This window comes from Kockovaella imperatae (assembly GCF_002102565.1).
Source record: "Kockovaella imperatae strain NRRL Y-17943 chromosome Unknown BD324scaffold_9, whole genome shotgun sequence".
In the NCBI taxonomy this organism is placed as follows: Eukaryota; Fungi; Basidiomycota; class Tremellomycetes; order Tremellales; family Cuniculitremaceae; genus Kockovaella; species Kockovaella imperatae.
Window position 1 is genome coordinate 572,538 of NW_019028949.1, and position 26,072 is coordinate 598,609.

The 26,072-nt window shown below is 51.5% G+C and overlaps 9 protein-coding genes across 9 annotated transcripts; 4 read left to right on the forward strand and 5 right to left on the reverse strand.

Moving 5' to 3' along the window:
• Positions 1–1,570: 1,570 nt before the first annotated feature.
• Positions 1,571–5,351, forward strand: BD324DRAFT_651995 (hypothetical protein; the record flags this gene model as incomplete). Its single annotated transcript, XM_022018422.1, has 20 exons — positions 1,571–1,695; positions 1,766–1,778; positions 1,834–2,321; positions 2,379–2,415; positions 2,464–2,571; positions 2,629–2,935; positions 2,988–3,027; positions 3,077–3,150; positions 3,206–3,296; positions 3,345–3,396; positions 3,446–3,540; positions 3,589–3,611; positions 3,664–3,683; positions 3,731–3,819; positions 3,867–4,037; positions 4,089–4,198; positions 4,267–4,287; positions 4,335–4,470; positions 4,523–4,642; positions 4,697–5,351. The coding sequence occupies 20 exons, from the start codon at positions 1,571–1,573 to the stop codon at positions 5,349–5,351; spliced, it is 2,775 nt and encodes a 924-aa protein (XP_021870220.1).
• Positions 5,352–6,423: 1,072 nt separating this feature from the next.
• Positions 6,424–8,885, forward strand: BD324DRAFT_523395 (hypothetical protein). The gene is made up of 5 exons (XM_022012993.1): positions 6,424–7,001; positions 7,047–7,226; positions 7,265–7,394; positions 7,444–7,620; positions 7,661–8,885. Exons 1-5 carry the CDS (start codon positions 6,578–6,580, stop codon positions 8,757–8,759), a joined length of 2,010 nt encoding a protein of 669 aa, XP_021870221.1. The 5' UTR covers positions 6,424–6,577; the 3' UTR covers positions 8,760–8,885.
• On the reverse strand, positions 8,825–10,430 carry BD324DRAFT_523311 (CRAL-TRIO domain-containing protein). The gene is made up of 9 exons (XM_022012992.1): positions 10,165–10,430; positions 10,102–10,121; positions 10,017–10,027; positions 9,849–9,961; positions 9,661–9,774; positions 9,555–9,601; positions 9,221–9,491; positions 9,128–9,175; positions 8,825–9,069 (listed from the first exon to the last, which is right to left on the reverse strand). Exons 1-9 carry the CDS (start codon positions 10,387–10,389, stop codon positions 8,890–8,892), a joined length of 1,029 nt encoding a protein of 342 aa, XP_021870222.1. The 5' UTR covers positions 10,390–10,430; the 3' UTR covers positions 8,825–8,889.
• Positions 10,431–10,968: 538 nt separating this feature from the next.
• On the reverse strand, positions 10,969–13,637 carry BD324DRAFT_523509 (armadillo-type protein). Its single transcript, XM_022012994.1, has 10 exons — positions 13,195–13,637; positions 13,067–13,140; positions 12,874–13,004; positions 12,622–12,817; positions 12,359–12,566; positions 12,057–12,316; positions 11,680–12,019; positions 11,474–11,644; positions 11,301–11,434; positions 10,969–11,262 (listed from the first exon to the last, which is right to left on the reverse strand). The coding sequence occupies exons 1-10, from the start codon at positions 13,559–13,561 to the stop codon at positions 11,047–11,049; spliced, it is 2,097 nt and encodes a 698-aa protein (XP_021870223.1). The 5' UTR covers positions 13,562–13,637; the 3' UTR covers positions 10,969–11,046.
• A 60-nt stretch (positions 13,638–13,697) lies between these two features.
• On the reverse strand, positions 13,698–15,900 carry BD324DRAFT_630144 (hypothetical protein). The gene is made up of 11 exons (XM_022016299.1): positions 15,602–15,900; positions 15,249–15,347; positions 15,029–15,180; positions 14,945–14,977; positions 14,774–14,881; positions 14,720–14,727; positions 14,596–14,678; positions 14,467–14,544; positions 14,333–14,427; positions 13,985–14,272; positions 13,698–13,932 (listed from the first exon to the last, which is right to left on the reverse strand). Exons 1-11 carry the CDS (start codon positions 15,630–15,632, stop codon positions 13,768–13,770), a joined length of 1,140 nt encoding a protein of 379 aa, XP_021870224.1. The 5' UTR covers positions 15,633–15,900; the 3' UTR covers positions 13,698–13,767.
• A 585-nt stretch (positions 15,901–16,485) lies between these two features.
• On the reverse strand, positions 16,486–18,150 carry BD324DRAFT_609277 (velvet factor-domain-containing protein; the record flags this gene model as incomplete). The annotated part of the gene is made up of 6 exons (XM_022014148.1): positions 16,486–17,330; positions 17,389–17,457; positions 17,498–17,577; positions 17,624–17,846; positions 17,884–17,997; positions 18,042–18,150. The coding sequence occupies 6 exons, from the start codon at positions 18,148–18,150 to the stop codon at positions 16,486–16,488; spliced, it is 1,440 nt and encodes a 479-aa protein (XP_021870225.1).
• Positions 18,151–20,540: 2,390 nt separating this feature from the next.
• On the reverse strand, positions 20,541–22,054 carry BD324DRAFT_630149 (hypothetical protein). The gene is made up of 7 exons (XM_022016300.1): positions 21,977–22,054; positions 21,505–21,907; positions 21,389–21,461; positions 21,286–21,338; positions 20,997–21,237; positions 20,787–20,957; positions 20,541–20,746 (listed from the first exon to the last, which is right to left on the reverse strand). The coding sequence occupies exons 2-7, from the start codon at positions 21,750–21,752 to the stop codon at positions 20,585–20,587; spliced, it is 948 nt and encodes a 315-aa protein (XP_021870226.1). The 5' UTR covers positions 21,753–21,907; positions 21,977–22,054; the 3' UTR covers positions 20,541–20,584.
• Positions 22,055–22,275: 221 nt separating this feature from the next.
• On the forward strand, positions 22,276–24,044 carry BD324DRAFT_630156 (hypothetical protein). Its single transcript, XM_022016301.1, has 6 exons — positions 22,276–22,523; positions 22,630–22,969; positions 23,007–23,110; positions 23,159–23,595; positions 23,649–23,756; positions 23,796–24,044. The coding sequence occupies exons 1-6, from the start codon at positions 22,418–22,420 to the stop codon at positions 23,910–23,912; spliced, it is 1,212 nt and encodes a 403-aa protein (XP_021870227.1). The 5' UTR covers positions 22,276–22,417; the 3' UTR covers positions 23,913–24,044.
• A 32-nt stretch (positions 24,045–24,076) lies between these two features.
• BD324DRAFT_630158 (hypothetical protein) lies at positions 24,077–26,067 on the forward strand. Its single transcript, XM_022016302.1, has 7 exons — positions 24,077–24,322; positions 24,363–24,573; positions 24,611–24,704; positions 24,741–24,868; positions 24,916–25,279; positions 25,325–25,607; positions 25,646–26,067. The coding sequence occupies exons 1-7, from the start codon at positions 24,085–24,087 to the stop codon at positions 25,900–25,902; spliced, it is 1,575 nt and encodes a 524-aa protein (XP_021870228.1). The 5' UTR covers positions 24,077–24,084; the 3' UTR covers positions 25,903–26,067.
• The last annotated feature ends 5 nt before the right edge of the window (positions 26,068–26,072 follow it).

Here is a 26,072-nt window from a genome sequence, read left to right on the forward strand (position 1 = left end):
CCGTCAAGCTCACAGATACAGTTGGATTTCTAGATGCTGTGATCTATGCGAGTTTGGTAGACTGAACGTTCAGCGATGTCTACGTGGGGAGATGGGTGATTTAAGTGTAAGGTGGTGGATGCTATTGAACGCGAAAAAATGGGTTCGAGATTGAAATTCGACGAGACTCCAGAACTTTCGGTGACCACGTGGAAACTTCCAGAAATGATCATGACGTGGCATGGCAAGCAAAGATGATAATGCAGTCATCCGGTCAACGGCTCGTGCCAATGTCATGTCTTTCATGCAAATGGGTCGGCCTTGTTGCAGGAACGTGCTGATTTCGCTCAGGACAGAGTGGAGTCATTGAACGAAGGTTAGCATGGGAGCACCGACTGGTAGGAACGGGGGAGTTGAGGTGGACCTCACGCAGTCTAGCAACATATCCGTGTCGGATGGGATGACTGGCGATACTCGGCAGGGTCATCCATCCCTACCCCTGGTGACCACTACAATGAGTCACAACGGATTGAAACAGCACTGTGAACGGTCATGTATACACTGCTCTGTGAAGCATCGATGGTACGGAAAGCCGGAAGGAAGAGATTGACCAAACCCGAAGCCACAACTGCATTTGTGGCTGTCCGTGAATGACGGAAGCACAATGCTTCCCATGGATCACAGCGGATGAGTCTGGCCAAGCCATTAGTAGCCATTTAGCCATGAGCCGCTTCGTAAGACGTATATTAAGTGGTAAAAGGCGCTCGGAAGACCCGCTGCGCCTTCGTCTCCTCACAAACGGCTAAAGTCTCGGTTGATAGAATCTGTATGGCGGTGTGTCCCACGAATGGAAATTGCTTCCGTAAGGCTGGGTTGATAGATCTGGTCCTCCGTGCCTGGGACATGTTCTAAATTAAGAACACGCTCACCCTTATACAATATACCGAAAATCCGTTGTAGATCCCATTTCTCTCTGCCTTTGGTGGTACATTCGGTGAATCACACTCTGCTAGCCACTCCGTCAATCCGATACATATCCTCGGCTGATTGTCCTTACCTTTAGGGGACCTCGCCGCTGCTGACGTTGCGGCGCCACGTACCCTGTGAGCTCATCTCTCCACTGGGCTCTGGATCATCTGCGCTCTCTCGCGCAAGAATTCCCGGAGCACGGGCATGAAAATTGGATCAGCTTGGCCGCCAAAAAGGCGTTTGTGCCTCTGGTTTTGCTCCTTCAAGGTTCAAACCTTTCCGCCCTCCACCGCTCGACTCCACCTGCATCCCAACCAATAATCTGACGCTGATTTGTCTCAGGACCTTTTCCTCATACGTCGTGATCCCAATCGACTTGTGTTCTGCATCATCGACAGGCGCAAGATCATCATACGTCTCCACTGCGTGTTGGTAAAAAGTCAAGGGATGGACATCTAGAGCAACTTTTCTCTCGACAATATCCAGATCCCTCATCAGCACTTTTGCTCCCGATAACCCAAATTATTGGGACCACAGATCAGACTGGAGTCGCATCTACCAGTCAATTTCGTTTCCAAAATCCTCTGGCTGCACTGTTACTTTCTCCGTATCTGCTGCGAATATGGATTCACAGGATCTTCCACCGGACTCACCCGGCACCTCGTCCGACGGAGAGGCTGTCGCCTTTGACGGTGTAGAGGCCAAGACCAATGTACTTGCCAGAAATTTGGCGTGTCATCAGTGTCGGTGAGTTGGTGCAGCGAAGGGTCAAAAGAGCTCGCGAATTCCTTCTGACGGATATTTGCCATCCATATAGAAAGCGGAAAATGGTGAGATCTGGCTTTGTAGACCACTTGTCGGCCCGGTTGACCCTTATCTCCCCAGAAATGCGATGGTGTACGCCCTACGTGCGCGAATTGTCAAAAGCCTCGGGCGAGATTGATGCCTGGTCATCCTCCCATACCCTGTACCTGGGATTCCGAGGAACAGATCAAGCAAAAGAAGAAGAAAGGATCTGCCAAGGATGAACAGGGGACCGGGAAGGGAATCAGTAAGAGGGCCAGAATCAACCAATTGGAGGAGCGTCTGGCGAAATTCGAAAAGATGTTTCCGAACTCAAATTTGAATGATCCCACTCAGATCCTGGTGAACAGTGGCCCTTCCACCGGTACTGGTCTCGGTCCTCTCTCGAGTGGCTCGTTATACGTGACGGAGGATCCATTCGCAAGTTGGGCTCCAAATGATCCCCTAGGAGAATGGGCACGAGGAGCGAATCCCTATGCTGGACTGCATCCTGATGCGTCGAGCCAGCCGAATCAAGGCTTCAACGCGTTCCCCGCCCCTGGATTTACGGGAGAGTTATCATGGCCAGAGTAAGCTGCTAGCAACGTCTCCCTGGAAAGGACGGAAGGCTCACGATCGTTCCCCAGCTGGCCTCGAGATTTACCAAGTTTGGACGTGGTCGAGGTTGGTACCGCTCCGTGTCAATATGACGTTGTCTGAAACCAATTTAAGCACTGCGTTGCCACCTTCTTCGACAAGATTCCTCTATTGCCATTGATGATTCACCGACCATCTTTCATGACTAAACTTCAACTGCCTCCCTCGCACCCCGAGTTTCCTGTAAGCCATTTGACTGCCATCCTGTCATTGCCCCAGTCTCATACGTGTTTTCAACAGCCTCAGGCTCTAATTCACGCCATGCTCGCCATGGCCTCGGCATATATCCCCGAGAGCAGTCTGGCGAAAAGGGCCTACTACCCCACTGGAACACCCTGGTTCACCAATAAGCATCCAGAGGTTGATCTGGAAGAGGATCCAGAGTTGGTCCGGACTTTTCAGCAACAAATACAATTTAGTTCCTCCAATGCCTACAGCAATCAGGACACTGCCCAAGGCAGATTCAAATCTTGGCATCGCCGCAAGACATTCGTGTTCTTGCAGAAACAACTTACCACTGGCAAACGATTGGTCCAAGCAGTCCAAGGTGGGTTAGCTTCCATTGAATTTCTGGCTTCTAATTGACGAATATGACACAGCCCAAGTCATCGTTGCCACAATGTCACAATACACAGGACTGTGAGTGTGCAACAGGATTTTCCGAAAGCGCCTGACAGACTCATGTCAGCTGGGTGGACGCCTGGTTCGAGATCGGAATCGCAATGCGTATGATTCCGCCAATGCGCCTCTCAAGGCGACCAGGTTGGTTTTTTCTCTGCCTATAATTTTCAAGCACGCCACTGAACGCGTTCATCAGACGTCAAAGACGCTTACCATCGATGGGGACACTCCATCATGCCGCTAGCCACGGACGAAATGGACCAAGCGGAGCGTGACAGGACCTTTTGGTACGTCGAATGACCCGTACAGTCTCGGCCAGCTTTGACCCATTTCAGGGTCACATATTGCCTGGATTGTTCGACTGCTCATATGACAGGCAGCGCTGAGGTGAGAATGCTTTACCTGCGCGGTGCGTCGACGCTGATCCATGCTACAGAGTATAGCTCCGGCAGAAATCACCGTCGATCTACCTGTTACCCAAGCGCTGTACGATAGAGCATCAGGAGGGCTGATTGGGATACAATCACTACAGTGAGAGAAGGAGACATTTCTGGTGGTTTCAACTGATGCATCGTAAAGTTCGCCGGAAGTCATCACGCATCGTGGGTGTGGATTGTTGCTGTCGTCAGATTTCATGCTAACATCCACTCGCAGACCCTCCTGAGCACTGTGATGTAGGTCGCTCAGCGGCTCGACTCCCATCCATCTGATCATGCTTTAGAGTTTCAGCTTCTTCGTCAAGGCGATGTACCTCTTCTCCGAGGTACATCGTTTCTTCAGAGTATACGGTGGTGAAGGCCACTCCATACCGTGGGTCTCTCGCACTTACCGTTACATGGCTCATTTAATATGCTCAGGAGGTTCCTCAATCACCCACTTCTTCGAAAATGCGTTTCGGACATCAATGCATTTCGTAACAGCATACCATTCCACCTTCGTCGTCCGACGCGAACCTCCAGGAATGGTGAAAGCCAGGCTCCAGCGGCCTTTGATACTTTGATGCTGGCCACCAATATGGTCATAAATTCGTGAGTTGGAGTGCGATCAGATACACCCCTTGGGTACTTAGGGTCTCACAGCGCGGTCATGGCATTGGGTGAACCCCTCATGACGCCAGAGAACTGGAACTCCGAATTTGCGAAATTAGCCTTGGCATCTGTTCGCTCCAACCTCTCCCTGCTATACGACAGTGAGTTCAGATGACATTGAGAAAGCGACGCATCGGGTGCTGACGAGACTCCCCTCACATTTCCACAGTCAACGCCACCAGTTATGATTGTGGGTTCCACACCAGCTTCGGAATTCATTAGACTGACGGCATACAGTAACATTGTTGCCCACACCTTGTGCCTTCTCCTTCACCCTTTCCTGTCGAGCACTTTCTCGTTTCATTCAAGCTGCCACTCAGAGTGGCGATAAAATCTCAGCCATGATCTTCAGGACGGAATGCGAAGTTTTCAGGTGAGTCAGCTTCATGGCCTTGAAATACCGCATTGCTGAGCCCTTCCACCAGGCACGCATTATTGCAGTATGGCGAGAGGTGGATTCTCGCCGATAGACTTCTAGCCATGGTGGATGTCGTGCTCGATTCGCAAGGCATGAGCGCTTCGGCGGAATTCGCTGATGGCATCTCGTGAGTGGAGAGACGCTTGTCTGTCACTTGCCCACATGCCTAATCCTATATCAGGTGCCGCCATGAAGTCGCATTTGACCCCGCCATGCAGGAATCAGTACGAAACGAGAGCAGCTGGGGAACTCGCATCAGAAACAGCTCGGCAGTCAGCTCGATATCGAGCGCGACCACACCTGCTTCCTCTACTGGAGTGGGTCCGGCTATCAAAGACGTCGCTCCTGGAGTTTTGTCGGTCAATGTGTCTCCCGTCGCAAAATCAAATCGGCCACCTCAGGATGCGTATGGTCATCTTCAGCATGCGAGCATAAGCAGTGATTTGGGAAATATCGGTCTGCAGCAACCGAACAGCACCCTCGATAATTCCCTCTCGGCACCTGTGGAATGGCCGCAAGGTTCAAATCCAGCAACTCTGGCTGGGAGTATACCTCAGGTCGTGGATCCGATCCATCTCGCCACTGCTTCGAGCTACGCCGAACCCCCTGTGAGACGAATGTCAAGGATGGACTTGGGCCCTAACTTTATACCTGCTGCTGTCCAAGGTTTCCAAGGTACAGAAATGTTGACTGGGGACAGCGAGACGAATATATCTAGCTTGTCAAGTCATCTCGGCGTCAATATTGGTGATTGGCTTGACATTCAGAATTACGCTTTCGACGTGGATAGCCTTGCGCAGAATTTCCAGAGCCCAGGGGGTTCATCGTGGGCGTAGAGATGGAGACTTCTCCGCTCAACTAGATCAAAGGAAAAAATTACGGACATTGGACTTGATAAACGCAGTACTTGATCTGGACTGCCGCATTCAAGGGTGCTTCAAACTGGGCCTAGGCTGTGTGGCAGTGCAGGGGATATCTGAGTTTTGGGTCTGGCTTCAGTATACGATTCATAAATACCATCTCTCATGAAAAACATAGTCCCCCTATATCATAACTGTGCTCTAAATTCGGGCCATCTAGATGCCGCTCTGCTTCCTGACGCCTCAGTTGGTCTGTACACACCTTACCCGGGAGCCACAAAGCAAACGAAAGTCTGGTCGATCACTTTCCGGCGTCCACGGGGATAATAAGCGCCCCGGTGAGACACTGCGTCATTGCCATTAGGAACATTTTCCTAATGAATGTCATTTTTTTAATTGATCTCGGGATTATCACGGTTATTTAAATTGTTTTGAGGAAAAAAAGAAAGAAAGAAGAAAGATGCGCAGCAAGGGGGTGTGGGTGTGGCAACATGTGATGATCTCAGGAGAGACAAAACCTGGAAATAGCAACATGGATGGGACTTACTCGATGCATGAGGTGTTGATCAAGAATCATCCTTAGCTCAGTCTTGTACAACGTTATCCAAGGAGCGCACAGCAGTGACTGCAGACAAGTCACTGTGCAACGACGCACAGGAAACCCGAATCCTCTTCCTCCACTTTTTTTCCTCCACCCACCTCTGTCACCGTATACCTATCTTTGGACACGGTAGATCCGGTGCAGGTAACAAAGAAAACGAACCACTCTTTCGTGTCATTCGCAACTTCCATCAACGTGGTTGGTTCTCCTTCCATACGTGCACGCCGCCCCAGACTGGTCTGAAGGTAGACAGAGCCCAATGTTGGAGGACTGAAAAGCTGTTCCTCTCGCATAGTTGGTCCGCAGATCCTTCAAAACCCCCTTGACTCGGGAATTTGAACATTACTGGAAGTATCCTCATTTTTCCATTCACGGGCGTACATTGGCTTGGCTCGTTCGACACGCTCTCTCTTCGTCGGTCCGCACATTCATACACATCCGTGACGGTCCTCGACCTAGTCCTGGACATATTCATACACTCGACAGGTACCTTCAGGACATCCTGTCACCCTATTCGACCTCGCGGCGATCACTCGCTTCCCACTCTTGATCTCACACGTTCCTGAATCGACAACATCAACATCATCATCATTCACCTACCATGACGCTTCCTCGTAATGTTCGCCTCCCCCGACGGATACGTTTCAGAAACGTATCTGACTCTGAACCACCTCCAGCATTGTCAGAAGACGAGGGAGCAGCACCCCCACCTCCAGCATACGATGATCCATCACACGCCACTTTTCCCCCTATCGCATCCTCGCCTATTCAATCTGGGCCAAGTCAAAGCTCGCTGCATCAATCGCGATCCACAGATAGATTGTCCATCTCGGCTGCTTCGAGCATACATCACCGGAACGGAATGGAAGGCGCCGATCATGATCGACCGCCGCCAAGCCCTTTGGAGGCCGTCGACCCCAACGTGATAGCGTTGATCTTGGAAGACTACAGACGGACAAAGGAGTACGTTCGGGAGCTCGAATGGAGAGAAGCGAGGCGAAAGGTTCTCAAAAGACATCTTTACAGTGAGTCGGATGATCCACGACTTCTTCAAGCTGACCTGCTGTCAGAATGGTATGGTCTGGCTATCGTCGTCATCACTATCTCCGCGTTATTGAGTGCCAAACACGACACCGTCGTCCGATTTACGGAGCCTCTTACTCGACGGATACGCAGCTGGCCCGCTGGATGGCTGATACCCATTGCCATGTTGGTCGTGGTCTCGTTTCCTCCCCTCATGGGTCATGAAAGTAAGTCTGAGGGATGAAGCCAGATCTGATGCCTATAGTTATCGGAATCTTATGCGGTCTTGTGTGGGGCTTCGGAGAAGGCAGTGGCATTCTCGTAGCAGGAACGTTCTTTGGCGAGGTAGCCACTTGGATCGCGTTCAAGTGGTTTTGTACCGTTAGGGCGAAAAAGTGAGTCGACAGAGCCCTCAAAGGGAAGCTAGCCTGACTCTTGCATCAGATTCGAAAAGAAGAACCGACTGTATTGGAGTTTGACCCAATTGATTCGCGAGAAGAGCTTCATGTTCGTCTTGATCCTTCGATTCAGTGCTGTACCAGGTCACATCGTGACAGCCGTGTCCGCCTCGGCAGGAGCCAATGTCTTCTCTTATTGCGCGGCAGCCATCTTGACTTTGCCGTGAGTTTCTTGCAATTAAATCCATTTTCTGATCCTCCAGGAAACAACTCACTATCACTTACCTTGGAAGTGCATTCGGTACCGAAGACAGGAGGAATACGATTATCTCTGTCTGCGCGACTTTTGCTACCTTGCTCATGACGGTCGTTGCTGCTGTCTACGTCTACTACCAGATGCGTCTCTTGATGCGCAGGCGGAATCGCGAAGAAGCGATGAATCTCCCACAGACCGTCCAAGATCTCAACGCCATCACTTTAGATATGGATATGACGGAAGTTGGGGATATCGGCAGACGAAGAACGATCCATTGTCATCGTGGAGAATTCGGACACTTGGCAGAGAAGATCGGTGTCTTTGATTCGAGAGATCTCCTTCACTCTCAGAAACCCTGGCTTTTCGCTGGAGATGTCAAGGATAGCAGACTGGGGATGGGAGATTGGACCACGTCATCTTCAGGTGGTGGATCCATGTCTGGACGTGGACCCCAGCGATCCAGGAGTCACCCTGGACCGTTGAACGCAGAGGAGCTGAAAGCATTCATGACTGAGCTAGAGTCATACCGATCCACGCCAGCGCCACCCATGGTCATCATAGACGATGCAGACGCGCAAAATGGATACTCAGACTACACAGTATCTGGTCCCAGCCGCAATCCGAATCGCGCTCCCGACATTGATGGTTATATTCCACTGTCCACTGTGAGGAGTGCCGGTAGCAGCACAGACGGAACATCGTTCGATCGGGGTCATCGATCATTGGATCTTGAACGCCTACCGATGGGCGGAAGGGAAATTGCAGATGACGCGGACGCCTACGCGATCATGCACGGTGCAAAGAGACCTACTGGTCGGGGCAGAGGAGAGAGCAGAGCCGCGTTACTTGGGAACCACAGTATCGAAACGCCTCCTCTAAATGCTGGGCCTGCTGGAAGCAGATCGATCTTTGAGGACGAAGAATTCGAAGCGAGGGACGTTGTCAGTCAAGATTTTGGCGGAAGTATGGAGATGAGAAGTCCGGGATCGGCAAAGGGGAAAGAGAGGGAATACGGAAGATCCAGGGGAGAATCTGGAGCAGCGTTGCTGGGCAGGCCAGAATTGGAAGAGGCCAGTGTGGACGGTGATAGCTTAAAGGGAATCTGACCGTGCGTTACATACTGTATACTTTGGGTCAAAATATCGTTGTGTCGCTGTCATCATATGTATTGCGAACTGGTCTGGAAGCTGTTTTTGAAGATGAAAATCGCGGTTCGTGCCGTGACCGTAATGACATCTATGTGCCTGTGTTGACATCGCCAGAAGGCGGCATGGACCCATGCGCCCGGCGCCACAGCTGTTCCTCAACACCAACACGAGGTGGGCCAAGCGCCCGGAACGTTTCTTCTTGCTTCTGTCTAATGTCTAAGCACACGTCCACCATTGGTTTCCAGTAACTGTCGTGTTCGTAAGGGATCTGATAGACCCATTAGCGATTTTACTGAAACACTAGCAACGCCGTTCCTTTCTCTCACATTGAGATCTCCTCCGCATTCCTTCAGCAACTGTGATGCCTCCACGTCCTTATCCCTCGTCAATTCACCACCTTGCGCCGAACCAAACTTGACCTTCTTCCTCGTATTGGGATCGACGAATGGCCACATGAGATTGATGAAGCCTTTCACGATCCACGGAAGATCCTGAAAGAAGGATAGGCTGAGCGTTTCAGGATAATGTTGAGCGAGAATGTACAAGAGTTGACGGGCGTTCTGGTTGTGAGATGAGCATGTGTCAAAAAAGGGTTTTCTTGACCGTGATAACAAGTCACTCAGACTTACTGACACGCTACTCGGTGGACCTTGTCTCTTGCCTGCAAAGTTGAAAATCACCACCACGTTGCTTGGGCACGCCGTCAATAGTGTATCGCATGGAGCTTTAAGGAGCCGACAAGTCGTCACTTACGATACACCTGCAGGCATCAGATCTCTTGCTCTCTCGATGAGGAAAAGCTGTGCGTCCCAAAAGTCAGCATCTGTCCGTTCAAAGCGAGTGCATCGCTCCGACCCACAGGATGAACGATCCGCCTTTGCTCCAGAGGGGTGGTATTTCGATTAGGGAAAAAGTACATGATCGGACGGCATTGCGGACTGAATCCCATGGTGAGGTTCTTGCCTGTCCTGGACTGAAGTGACAGGCAAAGTAAAGAATCAGCGCTATGCCCCCATCCTTTGCCGTCATCGAAAGGTTCATGTGCACCTCTGGTTCGCAGTCATCGGCCATCGCCTGGACATCTTCAATCTTCACCGTCCGTCTCCATACGATGCAAGCTTCTATACGCTTGATAGCTTCTGAGACATCGCCCTTTGTGGCTGAAGCATGTCAACAGTGAAAATCGTTGGAAGTCAAGAGAACGGACCGACTGACCAGTGATGAATCTACAGAGCGTGATAGTCTATCAGCCAATGGATGCTCTCTCCGCCGGACACGGGCTGCCTAACCCGATATTCACCTAAGGAATGTTTCTCTCGACTGCGATCCTCAGCTGCTGCCTATTGAGATCCATATCACCCACCAGGAACATGAACTCCCTCTCGGTCAACCCAGATTTGTGCTCCGTATCGCCCTCCTTGACGGGCAGCTCAAAGGCATCTTTGGAAAAGTGAGCTATCACTTCATTCAACCTGGTGTGCTGTTCGGCTGTGAGCTCTGCTGGCTCCGGGATGGTGTATGAGAAAGGCGGAGTCAGAAGAGATGTATCAAAACGCGTGGTCGATGGACCAGACGTCTCTGAGTCCATCTCTTGGCCGGAGGAGAGAACGTGCAAAGGATGAATGTACGATGAAAGAATCTTTCCTTTTTTTTGTTGCTCCCCTCGATCACGTCCGCCAAGCCGAGGAGCCCGGAGTCCGTACTCCGGCGATTAATTATGGATACAAGAGGGATGAATGCATATGGTGTAGCACAGAAATCTGGCCCCCAGATACAATGCGGGTTGCCATTATCGAGGCTGAATCCCATCATGCCGAAACGCTGGCCCAGCATCAAGTCGTGAACGGCTCGGCGTGCTCCTCCTCGTACCCGTCGGTTCGTCTAAAGAAAGACTCACAAGCGTCGGATCGTCATCCTGCCTCAACCGTCAACGCCAGATTTCTCCGCGTGCTGATTGCTTACCTGAAAAGAAGAAGACGTACTGATGGTCCTTTCGACGCGTTCGATATCCCCGTCACCATCCACATCTTCGTCCGCGTCAAAGAGTGTAAACTCTCCTGCGCTGGTAAAATCCTCTCGAAGTCTCTGAGGACGCGGTCGAGAAGCGACAAGAGTTCGTCGAGGCGAGAGCTCCTCGCTTTCATGGGATCTGGAGCGAGATACTGGCAAGTCATAAGCCTCGTATCGCAAACCACTCTGCGCTGGTAGTGCGGCTCGGCGTAAACCTGAATTCGGTGGTGAAAGGTCACCGCTCGGGGACCGAGCGACAGACAACGATTCGTTGGATCGTCTGGGTTGTGAAGCACTGAGTGCAAGAACTCGCTGGAGAACGTCCGGGAGCTACGAGAATTTTAACAAGGTCTAGATCGCGCGAAAATAGAGTGCTTACGGTGTTCGCACCGCTCAGAACCACTTCATCTATCTGATCTTCATCTATGATGCGCAAGATCTGTTTGCATCGCTGCCAACTTCAGCTCGACGATGTCGACTATTGCTCACCTTGAGAATGTATCTAGACCCCCTCATCTGCCGCAAGACACGGCTCAGAATTTTGAGCGACTCATGGCGAGAGCCAGGTGAGAGCTTGCCACATAACACGAGGCAAGCCAGTATAAGCAATTCCTGCACAGACACTGCGAGGGTCAACTAGGGCTCAGATCTCTGATACCGACCATTGGCATTGTCAATATCCTTCAGGAGAGCCGAGAGCACTGCCGCTGTCTTGTCCTCCGATAGGTGGGCATATTGCGCCAAAACAGATGATCGAATGACGTCGAGAGTAGAAGACGACTGTTCAATGAGGCCAAGGTGCTCCGCGATGGCTGTTTGGAATTCGCTTGGACCTGGCTGGTCAGCTCTTACTTTCCGGCAATCTCACTTTTCTCGATTGTGTCTAGGGCACTCCTGACACCTTGCTCCCAGACAGCGCGGCGGTGAGGTTCGTCGCGAGCCTCCTCGAGCGCGATCAGAACCTCTTCGACCGACTCTACCCAATCCAAGGCCAACCGTGGTCCTCCTGTAAGATCATAAACAACATTGGCAGCTTCCAGCGCTCTCAGAGCCGTTTCCTCCTGAGCAGCGCACAACTTGGCTTCTGGATCATCATTCGAATAGTTCAAAGGTAATGACAGGTCGGCTGACGTCCTGAGAGCTTCAAGGTGATTGGAAAAGCTTTGATAGGTAAGCTCGGGCGAAAGTCGGAACAAAAGTCGCAAGGTCTATGAGATCAGTGTCGAACAAACTGAGACTGCTCACCTGTTTTCTAACAGTAGCGTCTGGATGATTCAGACCCTCCATGATGATGCCCATCTCGCTCTCTCCGAGGCTCTCGGCCCACATAGCGGTGGGAAGATCGGTGAGACATCTCAAGACAAACATATGGTCATTGGGTCGAGGCACAGACGTCGAGGAGGAAGGCACGAGTGTTTCCGTCAGAATACGTATGATGTGGCCGTTCAAGGTACTGGGGATCGGAGCGAGTGAGGCGCTAAGGCGGCAGATCTCAAAAAACATGCCTTGCGCAAAAGTTAGCGAGCACCTATAGGTCACGGATGTACCTTTATCTGATTCAACTCGCATCTCGCTCAGAGTCTCGTCCAGCCAGTCAAACACGAGCTTCTTGGCTCCATCTCCAGGCGATCTTCCTAGGATAGTTCGAAGACATCGGACAGCAGTCAAATGTCCAGTACCATCCGCTGTCGTCGCGACAACTTGCTCGACTAGAAACATCCGCTCCGTTTCGTCTTTGATTCGGTGAACTCCAAGCTGTCAACGCGCTTAAGCAGTGTTGCAGGGGAGAGACAGACAAGGGGCTGCCTACCTTGATGAGATACCTGATGAGGTCTATCAACGCCCTCAAGACATTTGGATCATCCTCTTGCTCGAGCAACCTTGAGATCCGCCTCATGTCCAGTGGAAACGATCTCGGACCAATAGTCCGCGACATGGATAGAGAGTCCGTTGTAGAAAGATGAAGAATCCGAAGGGCTTCAATAGTTCGTTCTCGGACCGCAGAGCTGTAGATCCAACTATGAGCTGTCACATGTGTTAAAATCCTGTCCCAATCACGCACTTTTCATGTCGGAGTAGAGACTTTGACGTCAAGAGGGGTGTGACAGCCGGTTCGAGATCAGACGAAGGCAGGTTGACGATGGTATGTAGAGCCAGGAGGATCTCCTGAGTTGTCGAAGGGACGGATAAATCCTGTTGTGATAAGGGGGTCAGACTGGCTGTACGTTGGAAGAAACCGGAGCTTTAAACTGTACCTTTCGAATGGTATTGATGAGCATCAGTTGTAGCTCGTGGCCCCTCGGAAGACATTCTGAGAGGTATAGGTAGCCTTTGACCTCAATCAGTACAGTCATGCCAAAAGTACGGATAGCCTTCATCTCACCTATGCGCCGCTCATAGATTGTTTTGCCAGCTTCAGCAAGTCCAAGCGCAGGCAACAGGGCAAACGCAAAGTCTGTCGAAATGTCATGTCGTATGGATTGACAGTGGAGGAGAATGATCAGCGTCTCTGCGATCTTGCTCTGATTTATGAAAGGTTCAGCCAGATGCTTGAAAAGAAAGCGACACATTCTGCTCACGGTACTCTGTCCCTTTGTCGACAACACTCCTATTGCCTGTTTGACTTGATCTGCGATGACCTCATCTTCTTCGTGATCGCTGACAGCGCCATGTATCTTGACTAGGAAAGCATGGTGCGCACGTGAATAAGCTCCAGAGGTCAGGTAGGCAGGTAGAGGAGCAGCAGGCATATGGGATGCCTATGGGTATCGTGACAGTGTACAAGCCTGAATAATGCAAGCTGGAAATAATGTTATTATTGACAACTCCGGATGGACGATACCCGACAGACACCGGGGAAGGCATTCGCGGAGCTCTCCCGCCCTGCGCTATTAGTCCCTATTGCATATCGCGCGATGTACAAGGTATACGGACAGCATGACTCTACGCATAACTTTCAGCCCTTGAACACGAATCCATCCTCGTGAGGAGGAGTAAGCTTGTCGTGTAGCATGTCTGCCAATTTGCGATATTCTTCGTCGGAATCAACATGTTCGAACAACTTCAGATCCCATGAGGTTCCACCAGCAGCCTCATCCTTGCGCCTTTGTCGTTGTTCATTCTAAACAAAGGTCAGCTCGCCAAATCAAGATATGCGCTTCCATTGAACCCACCTCAATTCGAGTCTTCTCCTTGGCGGCTTCATCATAGTTGCCGGATCTGATTCCCCTTGCGACCTTTTCCCACAATCGTCTGCTTTCCCATTCGCCCTGCTCAGAGATGGGCTTGACGACCACCTCTTCCTTAGGAGCGGAGGTATCCAAGAAGACTTGCTTGCCTGCGTGAGACACGCCAGTCCATTGTCCCTCGTACGTCTGGAGGTTCTTGTGACCATCTTGAGTGAGAGTGGCTTTGAACGTGTGGGATTTGCCGGAGAAGTAGCCTTTGCCCTTGTAGTCGATCTGATGGCGTGATCAGCGCGAGAGACAGAGGGAGAGACAGGTCGAACAGCTCATACTCACAGCAGCAGTAAATCCCGTGCTGCTCTGGATAGCGCTAGAATCCGCGAGCTCGACGTAAGGGGATCCCCAAATGACGCCTTCGATTCGGAGTTTGGCTAGGACGAATTAGCAGGGGCTCCGTCGCAGAAGCTTACGAAGCGTGATGAGGTACTTCTCCTCTCGATCTCCGTTCTTGGGCTTGACCGTGAGGATTGCGTGTCCGGACTGCTTGACTACGGACGCTTAGTGGACGGACACGGCCATGTCCGTAATTCAAAGCTCACCATGGATCGCGGTTCCAGAGAACGAGGTTTTCTGACCCGAATGTCCCTGAAGGGAAACACCAGCCTTCTGGTTCTCGATATGGCTTGATGGGTCAGTAAATCGTTCAGAGGGCGTCAAGCTCACTAGGCGGTCTGGGCACGTCAGCTGGGTCTATCATCTGTGATGAATCTAGCTCACGATTGGGGGATGGTGAGAGACTTGCTCGACCATGAGCCGGGTCTCTCCGCGTCCATTCTTATCTGGCCAAACGCCGAAGAAGAGCTCTCCGAGGACAGGATTCAAAGGCTGTGATGGATCGCCATATTAGCGACTCGTGGTTTCATCGTTTGCGCAGCCCGCAAAACTTGCCTTCTTCTCCGATCCCATCTTTTCATTTCGAGTCTGATTCAGACGTCAGGGAGTTGACACACCACCAGAGCGATCCTCACGTACAGTGTATTGTCCCTTGAGAGTAGCGATAAACCATCTTAGAACCCTCTCCATCCTATCTTGAGGGGACGATCCCTCAGAGATCCGTGCAAACAATTCAGGGTGTTCACACCAATACGCGGGGAATTCAGTCAACGAGACAGGCGACAGAATGACTGGGAATCGTGTCCTCATCAGCGGATCGATTCGTGTGTGTAGATCGTAAGATTGGAGAAGCACTTACATGGAGGAGCTGTCATACTGGACAAATCGCCCGTCATGTGGGCGAGACTTTTGATGAAACTTGTCCATCCGGCTTTCTGTTCCTGAGGAACATCGGCGCCTGAAGATGGATCAGTGAACCGTCGCATGGGAATATCTAGAGGAACAAGGAGGTCAAGGAGGAGTATTCATCGCGCGGAAGCACGCGCAAATAGGCGTTGATACGCTCGATACGCGAACAAAGGATCGGTAACGAGGACCCGTTTCTCAAGTTCAAGATCTGCGCGATTGGATCATATCGCTCCTTTCGTTCCCCCAAAGACAAGACTCAAAGAGGCCATGCTGAATCCGCATTGAAGATCAGTCACGACTCACCCTCTTCCTTATCCGTAGGTGTGTGCGACATGATGATGGCAACAGAAGATAGGATTGTATGTACAAGGTCGAGATTGGTTTTTGTTTAAACCACGGATCGCGTCGCAATGATGATGATGATGATGATGATGATGATGATGATGATGATGTCGTCGAAGCCGCTGGCAAAATACTGCGCAGTGGTGTCAATCTCAGCAGTGAAGACCGAGTCTAGCTCCAGATGCGTATGATCTGATTGGTATGTAGATCAAGTCTGATTGGTCTTAAGCTAGAGGATAGACACTGCTCGAAACCTCAAGAAACACTGGTTGACGCTCCGAGACACCCGCTGCCAGGCAAGGGAAGAGGGAGAGAAACACGTGGACTTCTCAGTGGCGCGACGTCACCACTCGAATTTTTGTGGCAGTTGTCTACACCAGAAATTCTTTGGGCCAAAATCGATGCATGCAAGCGTCTACACGTAGAAATTCAATGCCCTGCGCCTGGCTTTGCCTGAGACCGTAAACGTCTGAGAAGCTCGTGTCAGCTTCAATTCTCTCACGCAGCTTGCGTATGCAGAGTTGAAGGACCAGGAGGGAAATCAGCCCAAACGGCCCTTCTCGGGGCCGCGATTAGCATAGATAGCTGGATGGAGATCAACAGCCACGTTACTCGTGGCTTCATAACCCCAGCATAGGTCATCACAGAGAATGGGGGGGATGTATAGAAAGGGCTCTGGACTCACGGCGATGTTGCGAAGTTGTGTCAGCTGTCGCACAAGAAATAGCCAGGCGAGAGGGATGGATCTGCACGCAATGTCATACGTTCAGGACTATCAAAAAGGATGGTGCTGACGATTCTCCAAGCCCTTCTGATACGTCTCAGCTTTGACTGATTGACCTCGTCTAGTCCATCAGATGTCCTAGTCCCATCCGATTGGCAGGCTTGCCGCCACCGTTGGGCCGTACACCGCCAGATACGGGACTCGCTGTGCTGTCACTGCCATTCATGCCCGGATTTACATCTCTGCCATCCGGACCATTGGACAGAGTATGAGGCGGAATGTTGAGGGGCGGAAGAGCAGAATGACGGTGATTCGGAGACATTCGCCAGGATGGAGGCGATTTCGCTCCATCTGTCGATCTGTAACCTGGGAGTGGGTCCTGTCGACCGGATCGGCGAGGAGATCGGACAGACGTAGAGCTTGATGAGGTCTGCTGAGCAGGGGGAGGCGGTGGTGGGGAGGAGTAGGCAGGAGAGCGTCGACGGTAGTCTCGGCTCTGCCCGTGCATATCTGGAGTGATGGGTCGAGCACCGCTCGCATGAGCGCGGGAACGTTCTTGATGCTGCCATGCGTGGTAGTCGTGCGGCCCATGGGTACTGCCTCCGCCTGGTGGCATGGCACGAGGATAGCCAGCAGGCAGCGAATGGCGCGCTACGGAGTGACGAGGAGGGGGATGCTGAGGATGAGGATGAGGATGGGGCTGAGGCTGAGGCTGAGGCTGACCTCGAAAGGAGTAGGTAGCGGCTGGCTGTTGGCGGTAGGGATCATATGGGACGGGAGGTGGGGGCATGGGTTGCGCCCCGCCGTGGGTGTTGTAGAAGTAACTCGGCTGGGGAGGATAAGGGTATTCAGGTTGATAGGATCGTGGTTCTGCAGAGTGATGAGGACGTGCTCGTTTTGTCTCCGGAATGCTTTCCGATTCGGAGTCCTGAGCCGTACTTTTGCGCTTCGGCTTGACTGTAGGCTCTGCGAGGTGTCGTGAGCAAATGGTGAGGGCGGCCCGACCGACCCAAGCGCCACTCACTCCTGACGTCTTTCCTAACACGAATCTTGAGACCCTGCTCTGCAAACGAGCGTGACAGGTCAGTGGCACCTGGTCCTGTCAGCTCTGACGATGACAGGGAAGTACTCACGCTGCATTCCCGGGAATTTCTTGGCCGAAAAGACGGAGAATGTGTCTGTGAATGTAGTGGTGCAGTAATACACTTCTTGCCTAGATAAGTGTTAGCTAACTACAAACTCGAGATGTCGCGACTCACTCGATGATCTCAAACAAGGTCAATTTGAGCCTGTACCGACCTTCCTTCCTGACGCCAAGATCAGGAAAAACGAAAAAGGCCGCATCAGAGTTGTCGAGATCCTTGAGATGATACAGACTGGATACGGGCGTGCCAGTGAGGAAGCGGGTCTTGCCATCGTCGATGACATGCAGCTCGTTGTCTTCATCGCCGACCAGACAGGCAAAGAGAAAGTAGTATGGATCTGGCGTCAGCAAGCTGCACGGTGTCTTCAGACATACTTTGCATGTAAGTCATGCCGTGAGGGCCTGAATCAGGACGTCTTAATGGGTCTGCGTCAGTATCAATGACTTTGAGCTGGATGATTGGCGTAGGATCGACAGGGCGACGGTCGGCTGATCACGAATGAGCTTCATCTTGACACATCCTTCTCACTCACATTTCTCTCCTACACCGCACATACGAGCTTGGACCGGCTGTTGTCTCATTTGTAGCTCATACTTTCTGAGTACACATGAATGATCCAGTCCCAAGGAAGCGGTGGTCATGGAGGCAAAAGCGGATGATCGACGAGAGGAGCAAGAGCGGGTAGTCGTGGGCGTTGACACAGGTGTCAATGGATGATGGAAAGATGAAGCGAGGGGTGTGTTGGGTGACGAGGGATTCGAGAGGGTGTCGCAGGGTGGTACGTAGATCAATTGATGGGTTGGCGTCGTAGAGTTTGGTGGATAGAAGAGTGGTAGGTATCGCAACATGTGGTCAGCAAAAGGTCTCTGATGAAAGACACTCGACAGAAACGAGTCGGAGGATTTCTTTGGAAAAAGTAAACGATGGAAAACCGGTCAAAGATGTAGATGGAAGACGCATGGTGGAGAAGCAAGGAGGGCGTTGGTAACAAGTTGGACCAAAGGACCAGAGGGACCCAAGAACACAATAGTGTCTCGACGACAAGGAAGAGATCCAGCCCGTCGTCGTGTGTGGGTGCCCTCAAAGGTGGACGACCATCGGGAATCTGATAGGAACAAGGGATTTTGGGATGAAAGGTAGGGTACCACGCCCCACGAGCAACAGGGTTACGGCAGAGGGATTGGGTGTGTGTGTTGGTGGATTCAAAGGATTATGAGGACCTCGAAGGGGGATGTGTGGGGAATGAGGTAAGACTGCGGGGAACTGTCAGTGTTGGAGCCGAGTAGTTCTTGAGCCTGGGAACTCACAGTGTTTGTGTAGAAGAGCAGCATTCAAACACACAATAACGGAAAGCCTCATAATCGCGGGATCGGTACAGAGACAGGTTCACGGGCAACGGCACACACTCAAACTCACATGTTCTGTCTACCCTCGCGCTTCTACACTGAGCGTCAGCCGAGCCTCAAGACTTTGTCATGCAAGACGCCTGTTGCTCACCTGAATGACTGGCACATATTCATATGCGTATTCGACAGAATCGCCTCCTTTTCCTCCGGGTGTATCTACCCCTCCTGAGCCACTCCCTTTGGCTTTGACCATCCCGTTACTGTCGACCGGCATGAGTGGTCGGTGTTGCTGATGGGATTTTGTGGAGGAGCGATGGAGAGACCGAGAGAGTGCCACGATATGGGACGGATCAATGGCTTTTTGGATGGAAGGGGAGAGAAAGTGGAGAGGGAGGAGGGGAGAGTGAGGGTCGACGTGGTGGTAATCGTGCTGATGAGTATAATGTTGCTGTGACGTTGAGCTATGCTGTGATGATCTGTGACTGTGTGGTAGGGGTGTGCTGGGGGAGGTATCGCTGGAGGTGATTGACATTGAAAGGTTTTTGTAGGATATGGGCCGATGAGGTGTGAAGGTATATTGATGCGAGATGACGCTTTATGAGGTCCAGCGACACAGCAAGAGGACGCACACGCGACAAGGTTCTAGCTAACACTTCAGCATCCAAGCTAGTCCTCACGCAAGATATGCACAGCAAGCTCACTCACCTAGACTTGAGATTCGATTGTCGACCGAATTGTCCTTTCTTTCGGGATATCTTATTGAACGGACTCTTCTAGGTATAAGAACAGCCGGCAGAGGGTGATCATTGAGACACCAAATTAAGTCATTGATCTGCTGATGTACGAATCATCCATTCTTCAAGGATCTTCAGCGAGCGTGACCCCAAAGGAGCAGAAAGGATGATCCTTATCACACCTGAAGGTGTGGTGCTTGTAGTCAGGGCAAAGATATGAAAGGAGGTAAGGGGTGTTGTAGCCGCGAGGTCCAGCAGACACGCCTAAGGGAGGCGGAGGATCCTGAGGGCGGCAGCGATGAATGCTATCGGCGCAGTCGAGCCAGGACTCCCTCCTCGCTGTGAAGACGGGATGCTGTAGCGACGGGCAGGTCCAACGAAACCCAACCGTTGGCTGAAGAAGATGATTTTGCGGACCCGAAAACGGGAAAAAGCTTAAAAATGATTGATTTTGGCGTGTACGTGCGAGTATGAGTGGACGTCAATGAGTGGTCTGGAGTAGATCCCACTAGGAGTCCACACTGACGAGGTGGTTCAGAGATGACAATCAGACCTTTGATACTGTCTGTGGTCGGTACGAAGTCTCTGCCCTCCTCCCCAATGTCGCTAAACCCAATGACACACTCACACCGATCCCTCCGACCCACCTCCGAGTGCTCCCCGTTGTGGCACTTTTTTTACAAAAACAACGTTTTACTATATTTTTGATTGAAATTTTGCTTCAAGGGCTATTCGTTCCCAAATGGCGGCGTCAGGAAAGGGGGGCGAGGCGCAGAAGGAGAGAGGGGCACTTTAAGGTTTATTATTCATTCAGAGTGCCTGAACGGTTCCAGACTTGATTGGAAGGGGAGCACCTGCTCAAAAGAATCAACCGATCCCGCCGAAACACGTCGTGCGTGGCGGCTGAGATTCAAATACCACATTGTGGGGTGGGGGTTGTATTCATGTTGCATAGACTCTGAAACCTGCAGCGGGATGATGATACGACGTGCACTTCAATCTGCTTGACCGAGACGGGAGCAATGTCTATCCAGTGCATCCCAGAGTTGTAGTCTTAGCCTTGGATCCATGGACCACGGACCGAGTGTGGTGGCGTTCAGTCGCTTGTTCATGGTTGTCGGCAGATCAGATCGCCGTGTGGTATCACCCAATGCCACCTGGTATGTCAGTGACCAAGTCGTCTGGGACGAAACTCACATATATTGGGCAGGGGGCGAATTGGTCCGCACTAATCCCGATCATCCACATGAGCATTCGATGAATCCACCGTATGGGAATAGGAATAGCATGATACTGAAAGGTCGGATGATAAACCATCCCCGGCATCAGGTTGTAGAAGCCATATTCAGGATAACGGTCCCTGAACTCCTGCGGTCATTCAGGATGGCAGCCATCGTCCCAGCTCACCATGATCATCGAGTCGATGATGGTGGGGTCCCTCTTCGCTTGATCTACGAACAGACTGAGCTTGCCTCTGCCTTGCGACTGTCGCTTGATCATGGACAAATCGTCTAGAGACAGATCAAATCTCTCGCCAGAGTTTGAGATTGAGACGATACTTCCCGACGGCTTCACCAGAGCCTCAGAAATGACTTGTCGGATCAAGAAGAATCGGGACAACGTCTGCACCGCAAAGATCGAGTCGATTCTGGGGTGTTCTCAGCAGTAGTCCGTCTGCCCGACGCTTTTGGCTCACCCGTCAGACGTCAACTCAATCTTGCCCGTTGGCATCCCCTGTTGCGACAGGAACTGGTTCGGTGGGTCAACAGAAAGCCTTCGCTTTCCACAGAGCGACATACCAGACAGTCGAGCCGAGTCTTGCCTATGACTGCTCGCAGATCTCTAACAGCGCAATTCATCCCCTCAACTGTTCTGCGAGCGCCATCAGTAGCCCACAGATAAACTCGCAACCCACCTGAGGTCACACTGGATGAACTCAATATGGCCAACATCGCCCCGCGGCTTCAGCACCTTGATCTCCCTGCCCAATCTCTCCGCACTAGACTCATCCCGACCGAGAACGATCACTCGACAGCCCAAGCTTGCCAGTTTACGAGCCACCCCCGCGCCGATGCCGTTCGTCCCTCCCACTACGGCTCCGATAGAGGCCGACAAGTCTAGACTGTCCACATACTTGGTGATCTCCAGCTGAGAGGGAGGCATGTTGAGTGATCAGTTGCTCATGGCAAAGTACAACAGGACCAACAGGTCGATGAGAGCATTAGGTCATGGCCGACGGTCATGACTTTGTTCGTGTCGTGAGGATGGCTGTGGCGGATATTCCTTGATCAGTATCAGGAAAATGAGCAGGCAGTATGGTGAGACCGAGTCAACATACGCTGCAAATCATCACCTCTCGCTCGTTATCACTGATGCCGAGAGCTCAGTCTGGATATACGGAGGCTCGTTTCGGCGCCGAGTTCAGAGCGGCGTCCGTCCATCTCGACGTGGAGCTCAAAAATGCCCTCGGAAGGCGTCCATCCATTTCGACGTGGAGCTCAAAAATGCCCTCGGATGTACAGACTTCAGTCTCCGTATCGTTAATGCTATCCCGCTCGCTGTTGGAACAAGCCTGCACTAGCGATGTATCTAGATGCCGCTGAAGCTAGAGACACAGATACGACGGTTATAGACGGTGTGCGTGCGGGAGTTCGGCGAATTAAGCCGAAATTCAACCGGATTTTACTTGCCGATTGCCCCTTGGGGTCAACCCCAATCCTCTGACCTCCACCTGCACTCCACCCATTGGAGATTCCACCTAATCAAGCTTGGCTGTTCATATCTCTCGAGGACTCGTTTCTGCTTTTTGTCATATCTCGCAAGCGACAATGGTTCAGTCAATCACAGGTATGGAGCCTAGCTCCAAGCTCTATTCGAGGCGTAGATTGGTGCAAGAGAATGTGGAGGAAGATATGGAGCTCTTGAAGCATCTCAGTGAGTCTCCTCGTTTGCCAACCGGTCATCTCCGCGTCAGCATGAATGATGCGAGCAATGAGACCTCCCACTTTGGACGATGTAAGAGCTGACAGATACGCTTCAGGCGAACTCAAGACTGATGCTTCTCATTATCCTCATGCCAAAGATATCGTGGGCAACATCCCCGTTTACTCTGGCCCCGAGCTATTGAACCTCATCTATGCCGGCGATTCATCCCGTGAAGAGATAATGGATGAGCTTCATCAGTGCTTGTTCACTGGACCGGGTGTGCTTATCATCAAGGAGATGATGGAACCTGAGATGTGTGTGAGGGCTCACGAATTCATGAAGACTATCACACCTGGCATCGAGACCTCGACACATAAGCGAACGCCTAGGTTCGGGGAGAAACAAGCGAAGGCCAAACCCGAAGATTACGCCGGGTACTATTCGAACCCTATATTGTGAGGGATGGCGTGATATTGTAGACTGATATCAAAGGGCAATGGTCTGCGAGGCTTGGCTAGGACTAGGGTACCAAATCACCACTCAATCAAATGCCATTCGAGCAGGATCCGATCAGCAGGAAATTCACCGAGATTACCGTAAGATTGGCCTCAAAAACTCTTATGACCCTGACACCCACCTACCAGATATGAGTCACTGGGGCGATCGATGCCGTCAATTCCCACTCGCCACTCACGTCGCCAACCAATTCCTCACTCTGCAGTGTGCTATCGCGCATACCCCTCAACCATTGACCAGCGGACCTACCCGATTCCTGCCGTATTCGAATCATCATCCCAATGGTTACCTCAACATTCGACGACAGGAATTCAAAGATTTCGTCAAGCCCAGGATGTCTCAAATGCCACTTGAAGTCGGGGATGCGGCATTCTTCAATCCTTCGACGTATCATCAACCAGGAGTCAACGAACAAGATGTTCACCGCGCTATGAACCTTTTCCAAGTCAACAGTTGCATGAGCCGGTGTATGGATACAAAAGATACAGCAGGCATGACTAAAGCTATCTGGCCGGTCTTGAAACAGTGGCACAAGGAGATTCAGGGATCGACTGGGTCCGGGACGGTGAGTCAGGTCTAGGCCATATCGAGTTTGGAAAACTGATCATGTTTTTGCAGGAACGATTTGTGAACGGAACAAAGACTGAACGCCATCCTTTGGAGCTAGAGGCATTGATCAATGCTACGGCAGAAGGCTACGAGTACCCCATCAATTCAGACAAGGAAGTGAGTTCCTGTGAGGTCGATTCGTGTCTGACACATCAGGCCCCGAGTCCTCGGGTTGAGACTGATATCGTACGAACCGCACTGAGAGAGGGCTGGGACGACGAGAAACTGTACAAAATGCTAGATCTATCTGCTGCTAGGCGATTGAACGCTTGAGAAATCAATGGACCAGTCAGTTTGTCGTGTATGTATGCTCTGCGTCTTCGTTCAGACGTCGTATACAGTTCAGGAGGTTTCCCTGACCTGGAACACAAAAGCCGAACGACGGAGATTTTCGGGTGATGTCAGACCAAATGTAGCCGGGTTACCGCCCTTCATCACTCTTCTTATGCTCTCGCCATTGCGTCTAGCACCCTCCTCATCAGCGTTGACTCTCAGACATACGTCTCTGCGCAAGATGTCTCATAGCTTGCCAATCCCGAGCATGGCTCGCAACTTCCCCGACTCGCTCGCAGGCCCTTCTTCATTCTTCAGCTTTCCTGGAATCACCCCCGAGTCCACATCAACGACTCGTCGACTCTTAGAGGAGAACGACAGACGAAACGATATCTTTGGTCCCAGCAGAAGTAGGTTTCCCGAAGCGACTACCAGAGCTCACAGGACAAGTCTTCCACAATCACTTTTCGCATGGCTTACTCACTCGTTACGCTCTCGGGGCACCATCTAAGATGCTCCAAGGATCTTGGGAAGCAGAGCAAGAGGACTTCTTCTCTCTCGACCCGACCGCCAAGGGACGCAGAGCAAGTGTAGCAAAGAGGCTTCCAGAGGCGATCAGCGAGGCTTCATGGGACGATCCCGCGACGCTTGGCGTCACCGAGTAAGGCAACGTGCTGAGAGACCATACTGAGTGAGAGTGCGTATCCGATCTACCTGGCCTATTTTCATAACGAGATTGAAAAAATGGGATCAGTCGAGACATTCAAGAAGTACATCATGACCCCGGAAGCTGTGAGTCATCGCATTGAGTCACAGCTTACGGGAAAGAACTACAAAGGGCGAAACGGTCGGGCAGCACCTCAGATGATTCATCGATTCATGTCTGGCGTATTACATCCATTCATCCATGCTGGTTTTGGCATCGAGTTCAGTGATAGACTTACCCTAGCAGAAGGGTGAGGGCAAGGCAAATTTCCCGAAACCATGCTGATGCTTTACGCAGGATCGCCCAGACTGCAATCAATGGCACATCCTACGGCGAATTGTTCGATGCAGACTGGTTGAAGACGCTTGAAACCGAACACAAGCCAGCGTCCTCCAAATCCATCTTGGAGATATACTCTACTTTCTGCTCCGATGAAACGTTCAAGCCAGTTCCGTACGATCCCGATGCGATGATATCCACACGGATCAAGCGTGCTCTGCAACACGCTGAGAAACTCAGAGAACTCGTTGGTTCGTGGAGTCTAACAGACCAGGAGCTAGAAGGCTGGAAAGGCAAGATACAAGAAGTGGATCTACTCGCCACGCTTTTGGCTTGTGCGTCCACTCGACGGGGATATGAGAAGAAGGTTGACTTCTTTCTGGTAAGTTTGGTACCGTATCACGAATCAAGCTGAGATTTTTGACAGATGCACGGCCTGACATCATCCGTCTTCGTACATGCCTTTATGCCCGTTCTGGATATTCCACAGCGTCGAGCACTCCTCGCATCGTATATTCTGACCTTACTTGTCGTCAGTATGTCCAGGGGTCGAGCACATTTGGATCCTTCCTGGTTGATGGAAGCTACGGCCTTTCCTGTCGGCCCAGGGTCTACGGCAAAGTCCAGTAAGAACACGATTGTAGACCCTACAGACAATGAGACTAGAAACCCATGGACAGGCATCATCGAGAGCTGCCTGTATGACTGGGGTAAGCGACCGTGGCTTGAGACATCACTGATACTACAGATGCGCATGTTCCTAAGGCAATCAGATCACTGGTCCACTTTGCCAATCTGTATGGGTCGGTTCCTCAAGGTGGTTTCGGAATGGCTCTACCGGCCGACTACTCGATGCTCGACGGATCAGTTTTCGTCCGCGCAGCAGGAGTCATCATGGATGTCATGGGATGGTGTAGAGAAGGCGAGAAGAGTGGCGGTTGGGATAGAAGCGCGATGGGATACGATGAGGCTTGGACAGGCGTACCGAGGCGGGATCATGCTTGAAGGGATATGTATCGGCAGGGACGGTCCCGGGCCGAGTGCAGGAGTACAGGCACAAATCACTTTGCAAGCTTGTCAAGGCGAAAGAGGAGTTGGCACCACATCTGTTTCCGCTTGAATCATCAATGTCACCGACATTCTCACATGCATTTCACCATCTTATAAAAGTCAAA

Excerpts from the sequence above, each read along its gene's own strand:
- BD324DRAFT_523395 (XM_022012993.1), top strand. The coding sequence starts at position 6,578 with ATGACGCTTCCTCGTAATGTTCGCCTCCCCCGACGGATACGTTTCAGA. Across the intron at positions 7,002-7,046 it reads TCTCAAAAGACATCTTTACA|AATGGTATGGTCTGGCTATC; the intron begins GTGAGTCGGATG and ends ACCTGCTGTCAG. Across the intron at positions 7,621-7,660 it reads GCAGCCATCTTGACTTTGCC|GAAACAACTCACTATCACTT; the intron begins GTGAGTTTCTTG and ends CTGATCCTCCAG.
- BD324DRAFT_523311 (XM_022012992.1), bottom strand. The coding sequence starts at position 10,389 with ATGGACTCAGAGACGTCTGGTCCATCGACCACGCGTTTTGATACATCT. Across the intron at positions 9,492-9,554 it reads CTGATGCCTGCAGGTGTATC|CAACGTGGTGGTGATTTTCA; the intron begins GTAAGTGACGAC and ends GGCGTGCCCAAG. Across the intron at positions 9,070-9,127 it reads AATGCGGAGGAGATCTCAAT|ATCCCTTACGAACACGACAG; the intron begins GTGAGAGAAAGG and ends TGGGTCTATCAG.
- BD324DRAFT_523509 (XM_022012994.1), bottom strand. The coding sequence starts at position 13,561 with ATGCCTGCTGCTCCTCTACCTGCCTACCTGACCTCTGGAGCTTATTCA. Across the intron at positions 13,005-13,066 it reads TCATCAATACCATTCGAAAG|GATTTATCCGTCCCTTCGAC; the intron begins GTACAGTTTAAA and ends TTATCACAACAG. Across the intron at positions 11,263-11,300 it reads GGTCTAGATACATTCTCAAG|CGATGCAAACAGATCTTGCG; the intron begins GTGAGCAATAGT and ends TGAAGTTGGCAG.
- BD324DRAFT_630144 (XM_022016299.1), bottom strand. The coding sequence starts at position 15,632 with ATGTCGCACACACCTACGGATAAGGAAGAGG. Across the intron at positions 14,978-15,028 it reads CTCTCAAGGGACAATACACT|ACTCGAAATGAAAAGATGGG; the intron begins GTACGTGAGGAT and ends CGTCTGAATCAG. Across the intron at positions 14,273-14,332 it reads GCACGGGATTTACTGCTGCT|ATCGACTACAAGGGCAAAGG; the intron begins GTGAGTATGAGC and ends TCACGCCATCAG.
- BD324DRAFT_630149 (XM_022016300.1), bottom strand. The coding sequence starts at position 21,752 with ATGCCTCCCTCTCAGCTGGAGATCACCAAGTATGTGGACAGTCTAGAC. Across the intron at positions 21,462-21,504 it reads TTCATCCAGTGTGACCTCAG|AACAGTTGAGGGGATGAATT; the intron begins GTGGGTTGCGAG and ends TGGCGCTCGCAG. Across the intron at positions 20,958-20,996 it reads TCATCGACTCGATGATCATG|GAGTTCAGGGACCGTTATCC; the intron begins GTGAGCTGGGAC and ends GAATGACCGCAG.
- BD324DRAFT_630156 (XM_022016301.1), top strand. The coding sequence starts at position 22,418 with ATGGTTCAGTCAATCACAGGTATGGAGCCTAGCTCCAAGCTCTATTCG. Across the intron at positions 22,524-22,629 it reads GGAGCTCTTGAAGCATCTCA|GCGAACTCAAGACTGATGCT; the intron begins GTGAGTCTCCTC and ends GATACGCTTCAG. Across the intron at positions 23,111-23,158 it reads GGAAATTCACCGAGATTACC|ATATGAGTCACTGGGGCGAT; the intron begins GTAAGATTGGCC and ends CCCACCTACCAG.
- BD324DRAFT_630158 (XM_022016302.1), top strand. The coding sequence starts at position 24,085 with ATGCTCTCGCCATTGCGTCTAGCACCCTCCTCATCAGCGTTGACTCTC. Across the intron at positions 24,574-24,610 it reads GCGACGCTTGGCGTCACCGA|TGCGTATCCGATCTACCTGG; the intron begins GTAAGGCAACGT and ends ACTGAGTGAGAG. Across the intron at positions 25,280-25,324 it reads AGAAGGTTGACTTCTTTCTG|ATGCACGGCCTGACATCATC; the intron begins GTAAGTTTGGTA and ends GATTTTTGACAG.